The sequence below is a fragment of the Phyllopteryx taeniolatus genome, chromosome 3, assembly GCF_024500385.1.
Source record: "Phyllopteryx taeniolatus isolate TA_2022b chromosome 3, UOR_Ptae_1.2, whole genome shotgun sequence".
Lineage (NCBI taxonomy): Eukaryota > Metazoa > Chordata > Actinopteri > Syngnathiformes > Syngnathidae > Phyllopteryx > Phyllopteryx taeniolatus.
Window position 1 is genome coordinate 21,053,020 of NC_084504.1, and position 18,006 is coordinate 21,071,025.

Here is an 18,006-nt window from a genome sequence, read left to right on the forward strand (position 1 = left end):
TGAAACCGTAGTTGTAATTATTGGCGATAATTCCAAGCACAACACTGCTCATCAACAAAAGAACACTATACCGACAATGAAGCAGTGGCAGCATCATGCCCCCCCCCCCACCTTAGTCAAGGTGGAAGGAGTTATGAAAAGTTCAAAATAGCAGTCAGTGTTAGTACAAAGCATTCACGCTTCTGATAGAAAGCAAAACAATTTATTTTAAAAAATCAGTTTAGGAGTGCAGATTATCGGTCACATTAATAGTGGAAAATGAACTAAATAATCAAACTGTAAACTCTGGTTGAGTTAAAACACAATGACAGTAAAGCAGAAGTAACCAGATAATTAGATGCCCATGAGTGAGACGAAACACAAAAATTCAATAAAACTTCATTCTTGCCAGCAAGCTTATTGCACAGAAAATGGAAAGGAATTGAAAGAGTTTTGAACCATTTTTATTATTATTAAAAGTCTAAATCCCCTCATTTCAGCTTCTGAAATGTAAAAACCTTCTGATTGGTTTATTTCTCCATGAATGCAACTTAATTATCTTTGTGTTTTAAGCAAAAAGATATTCATGGACATCAGCTGACTTAGGAAAAGAAATCAATATTTTTTTTCCCCCCATTTTCTGACAGTTTTCAAATGAAACACTAACCCAATCATTCCAAAACTGTATAGAGTATTCAGAAAGTGTGTGTGTGTGTGTGTGTTGGGGTAATCAGTGTTGCCCTTGTGTATGACTCAGGGCTGTCAAACTCAGACATTTTCATCCGCAGACCGCATCATAGTTGTGGTTTCTCTCAGAGGGCCGTTATAACTGTGAAAATCACCGTAAAAGCAAGCACCTCAGAAGTATACACAAATGCCCTAAATATAGGTGTTATTATACACAGCTCTTGAAAAAAATTAAGAGGTCACTACAAATTTATCAGTTTACCCCAACAAATGCCCTGCCAGCAAATGTTCATTGAGATGCAAAAAAAACTGAAGTGTGTATGTCATTTTCTGAAAACCAAGCATAGATAAGAGCAGTAAGAACAATTTTTTTCCTTGTCATATGTGGGGTCTCTTGAACGTCAAAAATCGTTAGGCTATACTGTGTGAGTAGTAATGATTTTAACATGACATGATGTTAGAATGAACCTGAAAGTGACTAGTGTAATTGACCACTCCTTGCTTTGTTTTTAAAAGTGCTATTTTCTATCTATATGGCGGAAATAAGTTTTTATTTTGTTTTATTGCAGCAAATCTAACAATGATAAAGAACAGTTTCCTATCTGACACAATTTTCCAACAATACAGTCTAACGAACATTTTTTACAGCACAGAATATATTCGGAAGAGTCTCTCCCAGCCCGAGCTCATTCGGTAGCGCTTCACTACAAACGTGTTGCACCCGATTTCTCAGTGTAAGTATTCATTAGTTGTTTTCAGCCTCCAGCCATTTTCCACTTGTTTCCCAAAGCTGGATCGCATTATGCCACAGAGAATTCCCGCGCCAGAATTGCGAGGACCCACTTTGATAAAAGATTGCCACAGCTATTTTCTCTTATTGCTGCCCCCCAGTCCCCTCCCCTCCCCTCCCCTCCCCTATATGCCAGTGTCCCGGAGGAAGTTCGAACACTTTCAAGTGTCTGGGGAGTGCACACGATGACAAACGACACTGAGGCTAATGGTGGAGGAGGGGTCGGGTACAAGTGTATCTACTGATGGACGGGCCTCCCTACAAGACCGCTATTCATTAGCTCCATTTAGGTTATTTCCCCGGTGCCTCATTATATAGTATCAGGAGCCATTAAGGATGAATTAAAGAAAATTCTGTGGCTAAATTTGATCCAGGGGGTCAAAGACTCCTCCTGCGAACATGTGTTAAGGTCAATTATCTCAGATTTGGTAGCAGCAACCACATTGCATACAGTAAATAGCATTTCACTGCAGGAATGCACGGCAGCATTTCTTATTCCTTGAGTCACCATAAGAAGACAACATAATTCTAAATCATAATTTGAGGCTTTACTGGTAATAAAATAAACAGTCTGAGAGTATTCTTGTCCTTCTTTGCTCCTCTGTACCATTGATTTAAACTGGAGGGTCAGGTCCCACAAGTGGATCACGGACAGGTAGTAAGAAATTACAGAGGGTCCTCGGTTTACAACGATATAATTGAACAATATTTTGAGGTTATGAGCAGAATGAACTAGTTCACGCAGATTAAGAATACGTCGTCACCAGTGTTGGGTAGACTCTTTATCGTCAGTGCTGTGAATACGTTGCGGATTACCTTTCTGCTTCTTTTGAATGCGCACGACCCTTTCTACCGTGAGGAACAGAGACTCCGACACGTCTGAGTGGCTCAGAGGAACTGCAATTGGCATTCATGTGCTGTTGTTAGCCTGTTGGTTTTCATTCCCCAGAGCATTACATTTTGCAAAAGCAGACCGAGACAGTCTCTTGTATGTTTCTCACATTCCAAGTGGAGGACTTGTAGGCTGAAATGACAATATTTTTGGTAGACGCAAATGACAGTGCGTAAGATACGTAGCTGTTCTTTTTTTAGTCCATCCACACAACCATCAGCGGCATTTAAACAACCATAACGTAACAAAAACTGCTGTTGTTTTTATAGCACAGTAATTCAAACTGTTATGGTCGCTGTAAAGGTGACACACAGTTCCCAAAGTTTCTGCATTACCACTGCATCATTGACTAGCAGGCGTTATGGTTGCATCCTTCATTTCCTAAAATGAAGACAGACTATTGATGGTGCACTTTCCTAAAAATATATCAGTGCCAAGATGTAAGTAAAATGATGTGGCCTTATTTTGTGCAAGCGTTGTAATTGATTTTACTATTTATTTTCGCACATGCAGTTGTCAGTTTCTGAAAGGCACTTTGAACATGTTAGAATATGTACTAATGATGTACAGAAATATGATATAGGCTTCTGTATGTTTTCAAATCCAATCTTTGAACAATACATTTTATTTATTGTTCTTCTATAAAAGTGGGTTGCGACTTGGTGACAATAGGGAAATGCCGATTCCAGAGTGACAACAGTTAAGAACTACTGCTCGATAGCTGGCCAGTGCTTCGCCGAGATAGATGTTCTTCGAGACAGGATAAGAGGACACAAGGCCCGGAAACGTGGTGTTAATGTTTTCCTCGCGCTCTTTTGATCTGGCATCAAGGCATCTGTCACTGATTAGCACGCTTCTGCGCAATGACTGTATGAAGTGGGTGGTCAGATGTCGGTCATGTCACTCCTTTTCTTGCGTATTCACGTCGTAGCAACCAGAAGCGTTTTCATCCAAGGCCGGGCTGAGTCTTTAGGTTTTTATACAGTATATTCATATTTTCAGCAGGTGTTTCAGTGTTGATGTTCACCCCAACAATTTCTTTTTCCGCACCTACAAGCCATATCCGTACTGTGTACTCCCCCTCCCTCCTGTCTTGTCTTTATGTTTCCGCTCGGTTTGGGAGATAATCATTAGAGCAATTGCTGCCACATGGATTAGCAAAGCCTTCAGACATTAATGGTTGCCTTGTCAGCCATGCAGATAAGGACACACATACCGTGACCTGAATGCGCACAAATCAAGAGTGTAGGTTGACCACAACAAATGGGATGCAGAGGAGGAAAACTCTGTTTTATTTTCACTTGATAGCGATCCTATTAAAAAAAGTAAAGAATGCCAAGGAATGCTCGCCTCGTAAGTGTTCCCCTTCAGTTAAATAATCACGAAATAAATAAATCAGTACAGTACAGACAAAACACAAGTGTTAAGTAATATTTTCTTCATTGTGTTCTCTAGTGTTTAATGATAAACAGGACATACTACACTTGCGCATTAGCTGGGATAGTCATCTCTATATTTGCCATTTAGCTTCTGTTTGGCACAGACAAGAGAAATATTGCATCCTGTGCCACGCCAAACACATACTCACTCTTCTCTCTAAAATGAAGTTCATGAACCCAGTTGTTTTGTCAGCGTTAGTGCCTTATTTGCAAGAGAGTCTTCACCTTCAAGCGAGAATGCCTATCTTTGTCAGTGCTGCGTTTTGTCCTTTTCCAACCCTTTTGATTCCGGTGGGCTCAGGCCATGATCGGAAGGAAGTGCGTGGCCGTGTTTTTCCTGCGCGTTCTCTTCCCTCGCACAGGCCTCCCGTGATTGTTCAGACCCACAAACATCTGCCGCTTCTTGTTCTTCCACTCGGCTGAAGCGTACGTGTTGTAGCCGTTCTCCTCAATGCGCTCCTTCAGAGTGCAGTCAATGCCAAACTGCCTCTAGAAAAAAACAGGAGGCACAATGTGTCAGTCTTATAGTTCTGCTTTGCAGTAGACACATTGCACTTTGTCTTCTTATTTAAGTGCGAAATGGTTCCAAACTTCTCTGTCTTTTAGGGAATCGTTCCTTCTGGGTGGCCACCATTGCATCATTTTATTGCTTCTGCACAGAGTGGTGCGTGTGTCTGCAGTTACATCAGTTCGTGTGGAAAAATGATCCCGCCGAAGCTTTAGGCAGAGATTTTGCTTGACTTTTTTGAGTTTTTGAGTTATTCGAATAATTTTTTCAGCCTTAATCGCATAATAATTTCAGCCCTAATTTAGACTGAGAATTTTCTATTAACAGCGGTTAACTTATTTTTTTACACTTCTATAACTTAACAATTATGTTAAAATGTTGCAACAACAACTGTACAGTTAATAACATTTTCTTATGGCCCCAGTCAGACCCTGGAATGGATATTTTTTTTCAATTATTTCCTTCCAATCATTTCCTACACTGCTTATTGTGTTTAGAATTACGGGGGAGCTGGAGCTTCGCCTAGCAGCAGTCGGGCGGAAGGCGGACTACACCTTGGACTGGTCGCCAATTAATCACAGGGCACATAGAGACAGACAACCATTCACACTCACATTCACTTTGTCACTTAGTGGGGAATGAACCCACGCTACCTTCCCCGAAGACAAGAGAGGAAACCACTATAACATAAGTGAATCCCCATTATTCATAGGGATGGACGACTACCAATACCAGGTATAACTATCGGGCCAATATTGGCCTTATTTCAAGGTATCGGGCACTCGTGCAGGCTGCTGATACCAGCCACCGATACTCTGAGGCGGTTTGACACATCGGCAAATCATCATGTGCGTCAGAAAGAAAAAAGTCTTTGTTCCCGATTATTTGTCATCGTGTTAATTGAAATCTTATGGATGAAAAGTACTAGTGGTATGGGTACGCTGTATCAGTATTGGTGAGTACTCAAAAGTCAATACTCGTATTGGTATTGGTCTGAAAAAAAGTGGTATTGAATATCCCTATTTATTCCCAACGGGAAAAACTGTTTAAAATCCAATTGTGTTCGACCTTAGAGTTTCCGCTTTCCGCTATGATCCAATGTGGGAAACTGCACTGTTCTCTCTTGAGTTTCCTGTGTGCACACTTGGTAAAATGAAACTGGAGGGGGTTAACAGTTAAGATCTTTTTTTTTTTTTGATGCACTCAGGATAATCTGCCTAAAAGCATCGAGACGAGACCTCTGACCCGGATACTCACCGCGCCGTACAGCTCTCCCTTCCTGCTGATTGCCAGATAGTAGTTGCTGTTCAGCCCTTTGATAGCCACCACTCCCACGTCCACCGATGTAATTTCCAGAATACCTAGAATACAGTACAAAGCACATTTGATCAATATGGATCCCCATTTAGAATGCTCCCATGGAAAAATGGGAATCGCTTTCCGGTCTGCAAAGATCAAATTTAGATGGCAGAGTTTGTAAACGTGCTAAATGTTTTCCTGCTTCAGATAAGAGAAGAGACCAATGCACATTGGCTGTCACCTGTTTTGTACTTGTTGTACCTCTCATGATTTTTTGTTTTTCTTCTTTCTGCACATCCACCAAAGTGTGATTGCATTTTCGAAACCCATAAAGGAGGGGACACAGGATGGGAGATTTAGGTCATAAATGCACAATGTAAAGTTTTTTACAACTGTAAACAAGATTTACAACTGTGTAACTGATTCCAGCTGCACAGTTTGAAAATGAATAGGTGGACACCAGTGAGAATCTTCGGGTTGTTTATATTCAAGTTTGCTGGGTCAGGTTTCTAAGTCACTTTGCAAATAATTCAAGGTTGTCAGCGACTATTAGAGGGGCTAATTTATACCCCAGGTATGTGGTCTGTGTACCAGAGGTCAGAGAGATATAACTTCCCAATGTGTCCTTTGACCACAGCAACTACTTGTCTCATTCTCTGCTGGCAGTGCGTGTAGAGAGCTAGTATTGAACATATGGGGAGGACATATTTGGGTGTGCGTCTGGCTTCAGGGGAAGACAAGCAAGTGAGCAGAACGCAAACGATGTTTGGGTTGGTTGACACAAGCTAGTAAAATTGGATAGTTGTGTTCAAAGAAGACTTTTTCCCCCAAAACACCCCACTTGACATGAACCTGCAAAAACAACTACAAATGCTGTAATTGTCTGTAATATGCAATGTCAAGCCAGTTGTTGGTCACTTTGCGTGGATAGCACATGGACACACCTGCTGCACTTGATGCACTTTGGTATCAGACATGACTCATGAGTCCTCCCTCCATTATACAAGAACTTGCGGGCCTTCATTTGTCATTCGTGGTTATCCAGCGCAATTGTTGGTGCCTTTATTTATTACTAGGCCCAAGCCTGATAGCTTGCAAGCTAGCTGGTGGCTAGCACTTCTCTTTGCAGCTGGTGTAGACAAGAAAAATTCAAGATCTATTTTTCAGATCAAATTCGTGGTATTCGATTGACATTTGAGCGGGGCGTGGTTTCAGCACATTCAGTGGACACGGCCACATCGTTTGAGAGCAGAGAAAATGGCTTGATTTTTCACAATTTTGAAGCCTCCTTGTCAAATTTGAATGATTAGCAGATTTTGCTAATCATTCAAATTTGACAAGGATGTTTACAACACTCTTCTCTGTGGTGTGTCAAATTTAGAAGACATACTGTATGTATTTTCACTTTACAGGGACTTTAATATCACTGATCGTTGTATGTATGGGTTTTTAATTTTCACTCATTTTCTGTGCTGCTTATCCGAGAACCTATCCCAGATAGCAAAATGCAGTCGACAATCTGAAATGGTTGGTGCTTAATTCATTTTTACATATTTGAGTGAAACTTTAACTATACTATTTAAGCAATACAGCCTTATGCACTTTTCAGCTGTTTCTGGTATTTTAAGGCCTAAACAAGAAAACAACTTTCAGCCCATTATTATTACATATGTACAGTATTTTTCGATACATTTTATGCTTGTAATTTTTTGGTGTATTCAAATATGTATGCAACATGTTTAAGAAGTGTGTTTTAATAAGTGGAAGTCTGTTCTAAGTGATTTTTATATATTTTCAGATAATCTTTTCAGGCTTGAACTTTTTTTTATGGTTTCTATTGCTTTTTTTCTTTTTGCGGGTGGGTCTGGAACGTAACCCTGCAATTAATGCGGATCACTGTATATACTTTTTGTTTGGATATGTGAGATTTTTCAAAAGTAAAATATGTTCGTTGGCTCAATAAAGGTTGGGAAAGTGGTGTAAAGGGCACTTAAAAGATTTTAGAATGTTTAGAATGGTGGTAATTATGGTTATAGTTTGGTATCAGTAAACGAATGCCAATCAGTGTAATGTGCTCGGGAAGTGGCTGTCTGGAGTTGCCTTGATTTGTTTGATGTCATGACTGCCTCCCTTACTGCACTAATTCCTTGAGCTGCTGCACCCTTACATGTGGTGACAACCATTACGGTGAAGGGGACGACACCCTTTGATCAGCACCACTCTTCTGTCTGATCATTGTTTGTGTGCCACCCGCCACCTACACCCTATTCCGGATCTGAGGCTGGAAGCTGTGTACTGGAGTGGAGAGTGGAGCACGCAGGTGTGTCCCAAAAGAACAATCCTTCCCTTAAAACCATGGCGGCCTCTCTCCTTGTCCGCGAGGTCGTGACTGTATCAGTTTCTAGTTCAAACAGTGGCACCTCAGGGCGATGAGGTCTGAAGCAGCAAGGCGGCGCTGGGGACTGTGACACAACGGCCATTGAAGATCTGAGAGGAGCTGGTTTCTGTGTAGGGATCAGGTGTCTGGGATGGAGTGAGGATGTAAGACAATCTATGGCCGAGTCTGGCTGCTCTGTAAACATGGGAGGGATGAAAAGCCAGAGAACAGAGGAGCCATGACAGTAAGACTGGGGGTGGAGTGAGGATTAGAAAAGGCTGTAATGATCACTGATCAAAGTCAGCCACCGGAGGCTGGGGCGAGACAGTTGTATATACACTAGCTCGCACGCACACGCATTAATTTGCTCGTGTACGCTCATGAACACATTGAGCAGGTGGCTATACACTCCGTTGCCACAGCGTTGGGTAGACCTGCACCATTTTATAAGCTCTGATAGAAGAACAGTATCAAAGATTCTGCTCAGTGCCGTGTATTGTAATATATTAAATATTGTAGTTTGTAGTAGTGTAGAACCCCAATGCATCATACTGCGAGGTAATATTTTGTGCATCTCGTAGCTAAACAAGGTGTTTGAAATATTAAAAACAGCCCTAAGCGTGATAAGTGCAATTCTTCACCGATGCTAAATACACCCGCAATAAAAAAAATGATAACTAGAAAAACGTGGTTGACGATGGCAATGTATGACAATGACAGGGTATCCTATAGAGGACAATCAAACAAAAACGGTAGGTACAGCAGTAACTGAGCGTGTCTTCTTACGCCGCGTGACGACAGAATTTTACACCGCTGCACAAACTAGTTAATTTCATGCTCACCGTGACCTTGAAACCTCGTATGTCAAGATCCTCATAAAACAAGGACCCCCTGTATACCAGTGGTTTATTACTCCAGGGAATTCCAAACGGTTTCAATGGCAATGGCCAATGTTTGTGAAATGGCTCTGATTGGTTTTCTCGCTGCTTCACAATCGCTTGTTTTGTCAGGTTGGTTACAGCCCAAAGTACAAACCCCAATTCCAATGAAGTTGGGACATTTTTTTAAAAATAAATCAAAACTGAATTCAATGACTTTGCAAATACCTTTCAACCTTACAATTGACTACAATACCTTTTGTAGTCAATTGCATACACCAGTAAAAACACACAATATTTAATGTAGAACTGATAAGCAATTCCCCCCACCCCCTCAAATATTCACTTATTTTGAATTTGATGCCTGCAACACGTTCCAAAAAAGCTAGGACAGTGACATGTTTACCACTGTGTTACATCACCTCTCCTTTTAACAAAATTCAATAATAATAATTCAATAGGACACTCACTAATTGTTGGAGCGTTGTAGGTGGAATTGTGTCCCATTCTTGCTTGATACACAACTTCAGTTTGTCAACAGTCCAGGGTCTGCGTTGTTGTATTATGCGCTTCATAATGACCCACACATTTGCAATGGGAGACACGTCTGGACTGCTGGCAGGCCAGTCAATTACTTGTACTCTTTTACTAGGAAGCCACGCTGTTGTAATACGTGCAAAATGTACCTTGGCATTGTCTCCCTTAAATAAGCAGGGACGTCCCTGAAAAAGACGTTGCTTGGATGGCAGCATACAGTATGTTGCTTTCAAACCTGTATTTACATTTCAGCATTAATGGTGCCTTCACGGATGTGAAAGTTACTCATGCCATGGGCATTAACACACCACCATATCATCACAAATGCTGACTTTTGACGTAGTTGTTCACAAAGTGCTGAACCTCGCTTGCCCCATCCTTGTGAACAAATGAGCTTTTCGGGGATGCTCTTTTTATTACCAATCATGACACTCACTTATATCCAATTAACCTGTTCACCTGTGAAATGTTCCAAACAGGTGTTTTTTGAGCATTCCACAACTTCCCCAGTCTTTTGCTGCCCCTGTCCCAGCTTTTTGGGACATGTTGCAGGCATCAAATTCAAAATGAGAGTGTAGTTGCAAAAACAGTTTTACCATCAAATATCTTGTCTTTGTGTTGTATCCAATTGAATTATTTTTTTGTCAATGTCTTTATGGCTCAAAAGTGTTCTCTGTCAATTGACTGTCTGTTGTCGTACTAGAGCGGCTCCAACGACCGGAGGCAAATTCCTTGTGTGTTTTTTGGACATACTTGGCAAATAAAGATGATTCTTATTCTGATTCTGAATATAGGTTGAAAAGGATTTGCAGATCAATGTATTCTGTTTTTATTTACGTCCCAACTTCATTGGAATATGTGTGTACCTGTTGAGTCAACCCGCGAATGTACAGTATGTGAAACGTAGCAACACAGCTCAGGTAACGTGTGGCTTGTAGGATATGCTCAACAACTGCAAATGGTGCGTTGGTTGTGGAATGGAACTGTTTTTCCAAAAGATGCCAAACATGCACTTTGCAGCTTGTTTTGCTCTCTTTCCTCACTCTTGTTTCATACCTTTTTTATTTATTTAATTTTTTATCAGTTAATCTTCACAGCGTGCACAAAACTAATGTGTCGTTCTCATGCCGAGGTGGAAGTCAGGATATGTTCTAATAACACTTAAAAAGGACCACACTGGGCGTATTTACACAGACGGGTTATCCATCCTCTTCCTCATTTCAGTGGAAAAGATATGCATCTCTCTCTCTCTCTCTCTCTTTTCCCCAAACCTCCATAAGAGCTCCATCTGTTTTTCCCACGCAAATGGCCAATGCTCTGATTAAAGAAGATGAATGTGTACAAAGAAAAACACACTTGCAACATCTCACCATTTCCATAGGCATCTCAGTGCACACATGTCACACACACACACACACACGCACACACACACACTTGTTGACAGGCTTGAACCATAAAGAACGAAGTCAGAGAACTTATAGTACAGTAAGTTTTATATCATCGCGTTGCAAGTCGTCTATTTGAAAAAAAAACAAATAAATTAAAAAAAAAAAAAAAAAAAAAAAAAAAAGGAACACTCAGCAACATATACTGTATATTTGAACCACATGCTTATGCAGATAGGTACTTAGCGAAGAAGCTTTCTATATCTTGCTCCAACCTCAACACATGCTCCCGGCGGGTTAGAAAGCCATGTGGGACAGTTTTTCACTGGCATCCCCATAAATCTGTGGGAGACTGGATACTGACTGTTTAAGAGACACTGAGCTGGGTCCTCGCAGGGCCACAGGCAGCACCCAAAACCAGCGCTTGCACATCATAAGCACCTTAATAAATCTTCAAGAGGAACTATCATATTTAATTCGTGCGGACATGTTTATCCTGAAGTTTCATGCTCAGGATGGGCATGGCTGTCCTTGCACTCATGGAACAAAAACGGGATATTTTGTCACTTCAAGGGACTGTGCGGTGTCTACAAAAGACATCAGACCTGGGATCATGTCTAGCCCCAGGGAGCAAAGACTGAAGCTGCTGTTGTGCGGTGTCCTTTACTGTGTGAACCTGATACAAGAGCACAAAATCCACACAGTGTCCCCGGACCCCCTCAGGAAAGAGCTTTTTGATGGCAGCCCCATTGATGTAGAGGACACACGGCTTTGATGTGACCACAATGATCAGCCATGCCATTCATGAACTTGTATCTCCAGCTCGTCCCCTCTGCTCGTTTTTGCCACCCGTCCCGATGCAAAAGCCACGTTAACTCCCACTGACTTTTGAAAAGGTACACTTGAAAGTGAGACGTTTCAGGCCGACAGAAGAGTAAATCAGCTCCAGAACGTACATAAACTTGAAGGTGCATTCACAGACCACTACTGCAATAAATAGTCAGTCGCCTGTATGGCATGCATGTCAGTTTTACAACTTCTCACACATATGTCAGTAAAGGTATCAGGGTTTTAACACGGTCAGTAAATAAAGTTGCTTCTGTCATGACCTTGTCAAAACAAAAAATCTCCCTCTGACGTTGTTTCTCGCTTTGATTGAAAGTGTGGTTTAGCACTCCCGGGGGATCATTAAAAAGTTCCACACACACATACTCAGGGTCGAGAGGGAGAAAACAGCAGAAAAGAGCATGTGAGGAGAAGATGTGAGCGGGAACTCTGCGAGCACATGTGTCATCGGTGCCGGCTATACGATCACACACACCCACTGGAGCATATGAGTGGCCGGGAGTCTGATAGGATCACACGTGTAGCTCGGTGGGAACGCTACTGAGAACGCTTACCGAGAACACCGATACACGTAATTGCTTTATAGTTTCTCTTGAAACCAACTCGGGGATTTCACTTGCTCAACTGGGAAACATGGAGAGACAGGAAGATTATAGAAGCTTCATTGGGGCTGACATCCATATCCCCCTCCCTGTTGCTCAGTGGTTGTTATCAGCGTTTACTCTGGGCTGTGAAGACTGCCTGATAATGGCCGGGTTATCTGCCTGAGCTCCTTTTAAAGCCATCGGAGAGCTACCAACTCTGTGCTGAGTGTTTGGACAGTACAGATACCGATGGATGTCTGGTTTGAAAACTAAACAAGCGGGAATGCTTCATCTCATCCAGGATAGTGCAGAATCGTGTTTTCTCAGAGACAACAAATTAGAAACAACAGTGCATTGAAGTCCCTAAAGGTGATTTTTGGTCATGTGCAATACCTACATTTCTACAACTTTATACGGATGGCTGCAGACATCTGATTCCTACGTTGATTACTTACTGAGAGGATCATCCTTGCTCTTGGTTCCATTGACCCTTCCATTCTTGTCGATCCTCAGGAAAAACTTCTGGAAAGAGAACAGCTTCCTCCTCCGTATGTCTCCTTGGAGATGGTTGTAACTGCGCACATGCCTACCCTGCGGTACCCCAGTCCGAGCCGGGGGGCCCTCAGTGGCCCTGGGCTTGTCGATGCTTTCTGAAATGTTCAGCGGAGCCCTGTGGCTTCGCGGTATGGTGAGCCTCAGTCTGTCTCTCCTGAGCTGATGGCAGTCTGCTCCAGGAAGGGTGAAGGCAAGAGCTACCAGGGCTAGCAGGAGAGGCAGAGACCACGAGGAAAACAGCGTGGCGGTCCCCAACCAGTGGCCGGTCCCAGAGCAAGAATGAGCTCCAAAATCAGTCCTGGAGCAGCACGAGGCAGCCTTACTCCCTCCAGCAGCACATCTGATCATGGTAGTGTGCTGTGTGGAGGACTAGAGGCAGCCTCAGAGCCTGGGACATGCTGCTGGGGGTGCAGTTAGGCTGGGAGGGCAGGGAGGGGAGCCCTCCACAGCCCGCGACGGGTCAGATATTCCCCCCTGCCGAATCCAAATTATGTAGCACCTGTATGAAATCCTCCGATTTCCCTCTGCCTTGTTTAAATTAAAAGCTGCTCCCTGAGCCCCCAGCTGGTATTCCTCTTTTTTCTCTATTTTTTAGGTCTGCAGTCCAAGATACTTGGAAGCAAGTCAGTAGGAAAGAACATCAATTAGGCAAAGAAAGAGATTACTTTAATATGTGTTCCAGTAAGAATTCTGTTGCTTTGCTTCTGGTTTCTCATTCAGTCTATCCTGCAAAAACATTCTCTTGGGGTGTCGTGGTGTGGGTCCTACTTCCAGGCAGCTGCTATAATTGGGCAAAAAAAGTTCATAGTTATCCAGGTGGAAGTCTTCCTCATCTGCTGAATGAAAATAATGGCCAGCACGCGGTGTGCTTGCTACCAGCCAGACTCCACATGTGCAGTCAAGCCTTGGTAGAGTTTGCTCTGAGAAACCCCCCTCAAAATTTAAACGTCACGTCAGCCAATCCAAGTGTGTGTTAGATAATCCATTTGACTTAGGTTGCTCTCTTTCTCCTCTTCTCTGCTTGCTGTCTCTCTTGAACCTCCCCAAAAAAAAACTGCACACTGCTGCACAGCACCGAAGCACTCAGGCACTGAAGCAGTTGTCTGGTGGGGCACACTTGAGCCTTCCTTCTCCTCTTTGTCAAGTCTTTGATCTGAAAAGTCCTGGTGTGATATCCTCACCTGAAGGCTGATCACTAAAAAATGAGTGTGTCGTACGTAGCTGTGCGATTGTTAGTTACTTGAGCCCTCCCTCCTTCACATTTGCGAGCAAGCATTCTCAGTGTGTGCATGTGTGTGTCTCCATGCCCACATGCATGATAGTCTAAATTTTGAGAGTGTGTGAGAGATGATAGTTTATCTTGAGCTGATGCTGCAAGACAGTGAGAAGAAATCTGTAAGGATCTGATTGGATTATTTTAGTAATTCATTGGGCGATTAGAACAGTGGAAATATGTTTAGCGGAACAATTTTAAAAATACTGTGCTCCGGCTATCAGCTTTAGATTTCTTGTTTAGCAATCATAATTTGTGCTTCGGCTACCATCGTTCGATTTGTTGTTTAGCAAGGATAATTTATGTAATTTTCAATGGTTCTATATTTTTATTTTTTTTAAATTTTTTTAAAGGTAAGTAAAACAACAAAACTTCCACACAGTACTGTACATAATAAAAACGAGTTAAGTACCGTATATGTAACGTATTGATCTACTGTGTCTAAAATATTTATGGTATCCTAAATGTGGTTTTTTTTGTTTTGTTTTTTTTAAATGGTAAAAATGCTTAATTACCATCTGACCATTCTATACCTACCATAAGATACACTATACCAGGGGTGTAAAACATACGGCCCACGGCACAAAACCGGCCTGCTAGGGAATTTGCAGGATGAATTTGAAAGTGAAAAAAAATACACGACATTGTGGTGGTGTTAGAGGTAAAAAGAGAGAACAACCTCTATTACCTGGTTCTTTTATTGAAAATACAGAGTCGAACAATAGTTCAGCACTGGGCTCTTCCACACGTAGCTCAGAACAACGTCTGTGAAGAACAGACTGTGGAAGCTTTCGTCGTGTCTTTTGTAGCCCAAAACATTGCTTCCTGTTGTGACGTCGTGCATTCTCGGACCAATCCTCGCTCCGCCTCTGTGTCTGGGTACATTGGGAAATTCAGCCCGACGCTCTCACCGCGCCCCGAGATTGCAGTACTCGGAGACAGAGCGTGCTCCATTTTCTACAACTTTACTAATGGAGCACTGTTCTTGATCACAAAAAGGACATTTAACAATTGCCTTTTAGATAAAGTCCCAACATATGAATCAAATGAAATCAATATTGTTGCTTGCAGTCAAGCTACTGGTTTATCACAGCCATCTGACCACTGTCTTGGCCTCAAGGCACTTTATTTTTAATGCAATGAAGCTTCCCCGGTTTCATTGACCCAGACGTGACTTCCTCTCATACTCATCCACTTCTTGTCTGGTACTTTCAGGCATCTAATAAATAATAAGAACTAAAGCCTTAAAGTCTTGATTGGAGTGGAAAACTTTGAGGTAAAGTCATGGCTAAAAACATTGGTACCCCTTTCTTTAAAAAGAAACAATGCTTTTTTTCTGACTGTCTGACATGAAATTAAACTAACCTTTTCCTGTTTTAGGTCAATTAGGATGATCAAAATTCTTTCTATTTGCTAAATGCCACAATAAAAGTATGATTCTTTTTTAGACAAATACACTGAACAAAAATATAAATGCAACACTTTTGTTTTTGCTCCCATTTTTCGTGAGCTGGACTCCAAGATCTAAAACTTTTTCCACATACACAAAAGGCCATTTCCTTCAAATATTGTTCACAAATCTGACTAAATCTGTGTTTTAGTGAGCATTTCTCCTTTATCAAGATAATCCATCCCACCTCACAGGTGTGGCATATCAAGATGCTGATTAGACAGCATGATTATTGCTCAGGTGTACCATAGGCTGGCCACAATAAAAGGCCACTCTAAAATGTATAAGCCGTCTCCAAAGGCGTTTCAGACAATTTGGCAGTGCATCCAACCGGCCTCACAACCGCAGACCATGTGTAACCACAACAGCCCAGGACCTCCACGTCCAGCACGGTCACCTCCAAGATCGTCTGAGACCAGGCACCCGGACAGCTGCTGCAACAATCGGTTTGCATAACCAAAGAATTTCTGCACAAATGGTCAGAAACCGTCTCAGGGAAGCTCATCTGCATGCTCTTCGTCCTCATCGGGGTCTCGACCTGACTGCAGTTCGTCGTCGTAACCGACTTGAGTGGGCAAATGCTCACATTCGATGGCGTCTGGCACATTGGAAAGGTGTTCTCTTCACGGATGAATCCCGGTTTTCAGTGTTCAGGGCAGATGGCAGACAACGTGTGTGGCGTCGTGTGGGTGAGCGCTTTGCTGATGTCGACGTTGTGGATCGAGTGGCCCATGGTGGCGGTGGGGTTATGCGTGTGTTATGCGCAACGAACACGGGTGCATTTTATGGATGGCATTTTGAATGCACAGAGATACTGTGACGAGATCCTGAGGCACATTGTTGTGCCATTCATCCACAACCATCACCTCATGTTGCAGCATGATAATGCACGGCCCCATGTTGCAAGGATCTGTACACAATTCCTGGAAGCTGAAGCAGACATGTCACCCACTGAGCATGTTTGGGATGCTCTGGATGGGCGTATACGACAGCGTGTTCCAGTTCCTGCCAATATCCGGCAACTTCGCACAGCCATTGAAGAAGAGTGGACCAACATTCCACAGGACACAATCAACAAACTGATCAACTCTATGCAAAGGAGATGCGTTGCACTGCGTGAGGCAAATGGTGGTCACACCAGATACTGACTGGTTTTATGACCCCCCCCCCGCCCCCACAATAAAGCAAAACTGCACATTTCAGAGTGGCCTTTTATTGTGGCCAGCCTAAGGCACACCTGTGCAATAATCATGCTATCTAATCAGCATCTTGATATGCCACACCTGTGAGCTCTTTTATAACTGGGGATGTGGCTGTGTTCAGAATTAACTAATCATGTTCAAACTGAGAGTCAGCACACAACTGCCCCCATTGAAAGGTTTTAAAGGTTGATTAACGGCAAACAAGTTCCGATGGTATAGTAGGCTTTTCCTGACATTTGTTTGCTTTCTAGCAGTAGAAGGAAGATTTTGTGCTCATACTGACTGCTATTTGGAACTGTTATAATTCCTTACACCTTGACTAATGCCCTAGTTCGAGTTCAAGGAAAAAGCCCCAAAGCATGATGCTTCAACCACCATGCCTCACTCTACGTATAGTGTTCTTTTGGTGATGAGCAGTGTTGTATTTGTACCAAACATATTATATGGTGTGGAATTAGGGCCAAAACGTTCATCCTTGGTTTCATTGGACCATACTTTATTTTCCCACATGCGTTTGGGAGAATTCAAGTGTGTGGTTTTTTTTCCTTTAAGGTAAGAATCTGTCTTGCCACTCCACCCCATCGTCCAGACATTTGAAGAAGATGGGATTTGAACCATTCAAGCCCAGGTAGAGCGTGCAAACTCCATACAGGAGGGTCTGACCTGATATTTGAACCCAGAACCTCTCAAATGAACATTACAATAATACTGTCGTAGTTGTTGACCTCTGATGATGATGATGGTGAGTCATTTATTATGAGGATGATGACTTTTCAATGACTCATTTTACCGCACAGTGGGGCCATGCATTTGGTCATTATCATTTTTATGATGGATGACTAGTTCTGAACACAAGTCTAGGAAAAGCTTTTGCAGGAGCAATAAAATGATGTGGAGGGCCACATCGTACCTGTGGGCCTTGAGTTTGACACCCGTGCTCTGAGATAACACTATTATACTGTGCTGTTTTTTATTTGTGTAATAATAGGCATAGTGCACATAAAGTATGGTGTAACGATACATGCAGGACAATATAAGTTGAACATGCAGTAGAGGAAACCCTGTTCAAAAACACAACTCAATAACTGTAATGCAATGAGTGCTTGTTTACATTGTGAGGCCATTGACCTTGGTGACATAAATCAGATGCCAAACAGTGACATTTTTAACCCATCAAGCGTGATAAACCAAACCTGTGCTGGCACTCTTATCTAATTTGCACTGCTCCTCGTTTCTTTAATGTCGACGTCTGGTCTGTTGCTCACTTTCCCGCCATTAAATCCCGCTTTTTACTGCCCGCTTTAACGTCCGTCAACGATCTACGG

The 18,006-nt window shown here is 42.4% G+C and overlaps 1 protein-coding gene across 1 annotated transcript; it reads right to left on the reverse strand.

Annotated features, from left to right (window-relative positions):
* Positions 1 to 3,688: 3,688 nt before the first annotated feature.
* Positions 3,689 to 13,532, reverse strand: LOC133475871 (fibroblast growth factor 10-like). The gene is made up of 3 exons (XM_061769298.1): positions 12,657 to 13,532; positions 5,553 to 5,656; positions 3,689 to 4,276 (listed from the first exon to the last, which is right to left on the reverse strand). Exons 1-3 carry the CDS (start codon positions 13,102 to 13,104, stop codon positions 4,085 to 4,087), a joined length of 744 nt encoding a protein of 247 aa, XP_061625282.1. The 5' UTR covers positions 13,105 to 13,532; the 3' UTR covers positions 3,689 to 4,084.
* Positions 13,533 to 18,006: the final 4,474 nt, after the last annotated feature.

Excerpts from the sequence above, each read along its gene's own strand:
- LOC133475871 (XM_061769298.1), bottom strand. The coding sequence starts at position 13,104 with ATGATCAGATGTGCTGCTGGAGGGAGTAAGGCTGCCTCGTGCTGCTCC. Across the intron at positions 5,657-12,656 it reads GAGCAAGGATGATCCTCTCA|GTATTCTGGAAATTACATCG; the intron begins GTAAGTAATCAA and ends ACTGTATTCTAG. Across the intron at positions 4,277-5,552 it reads AGGGAGAGCTGTACGGCGCG|AGGCAGTTTGGCATTGACTG; the intron begins GTGAGTATCCGG and ends GTTTTTTTCTAG.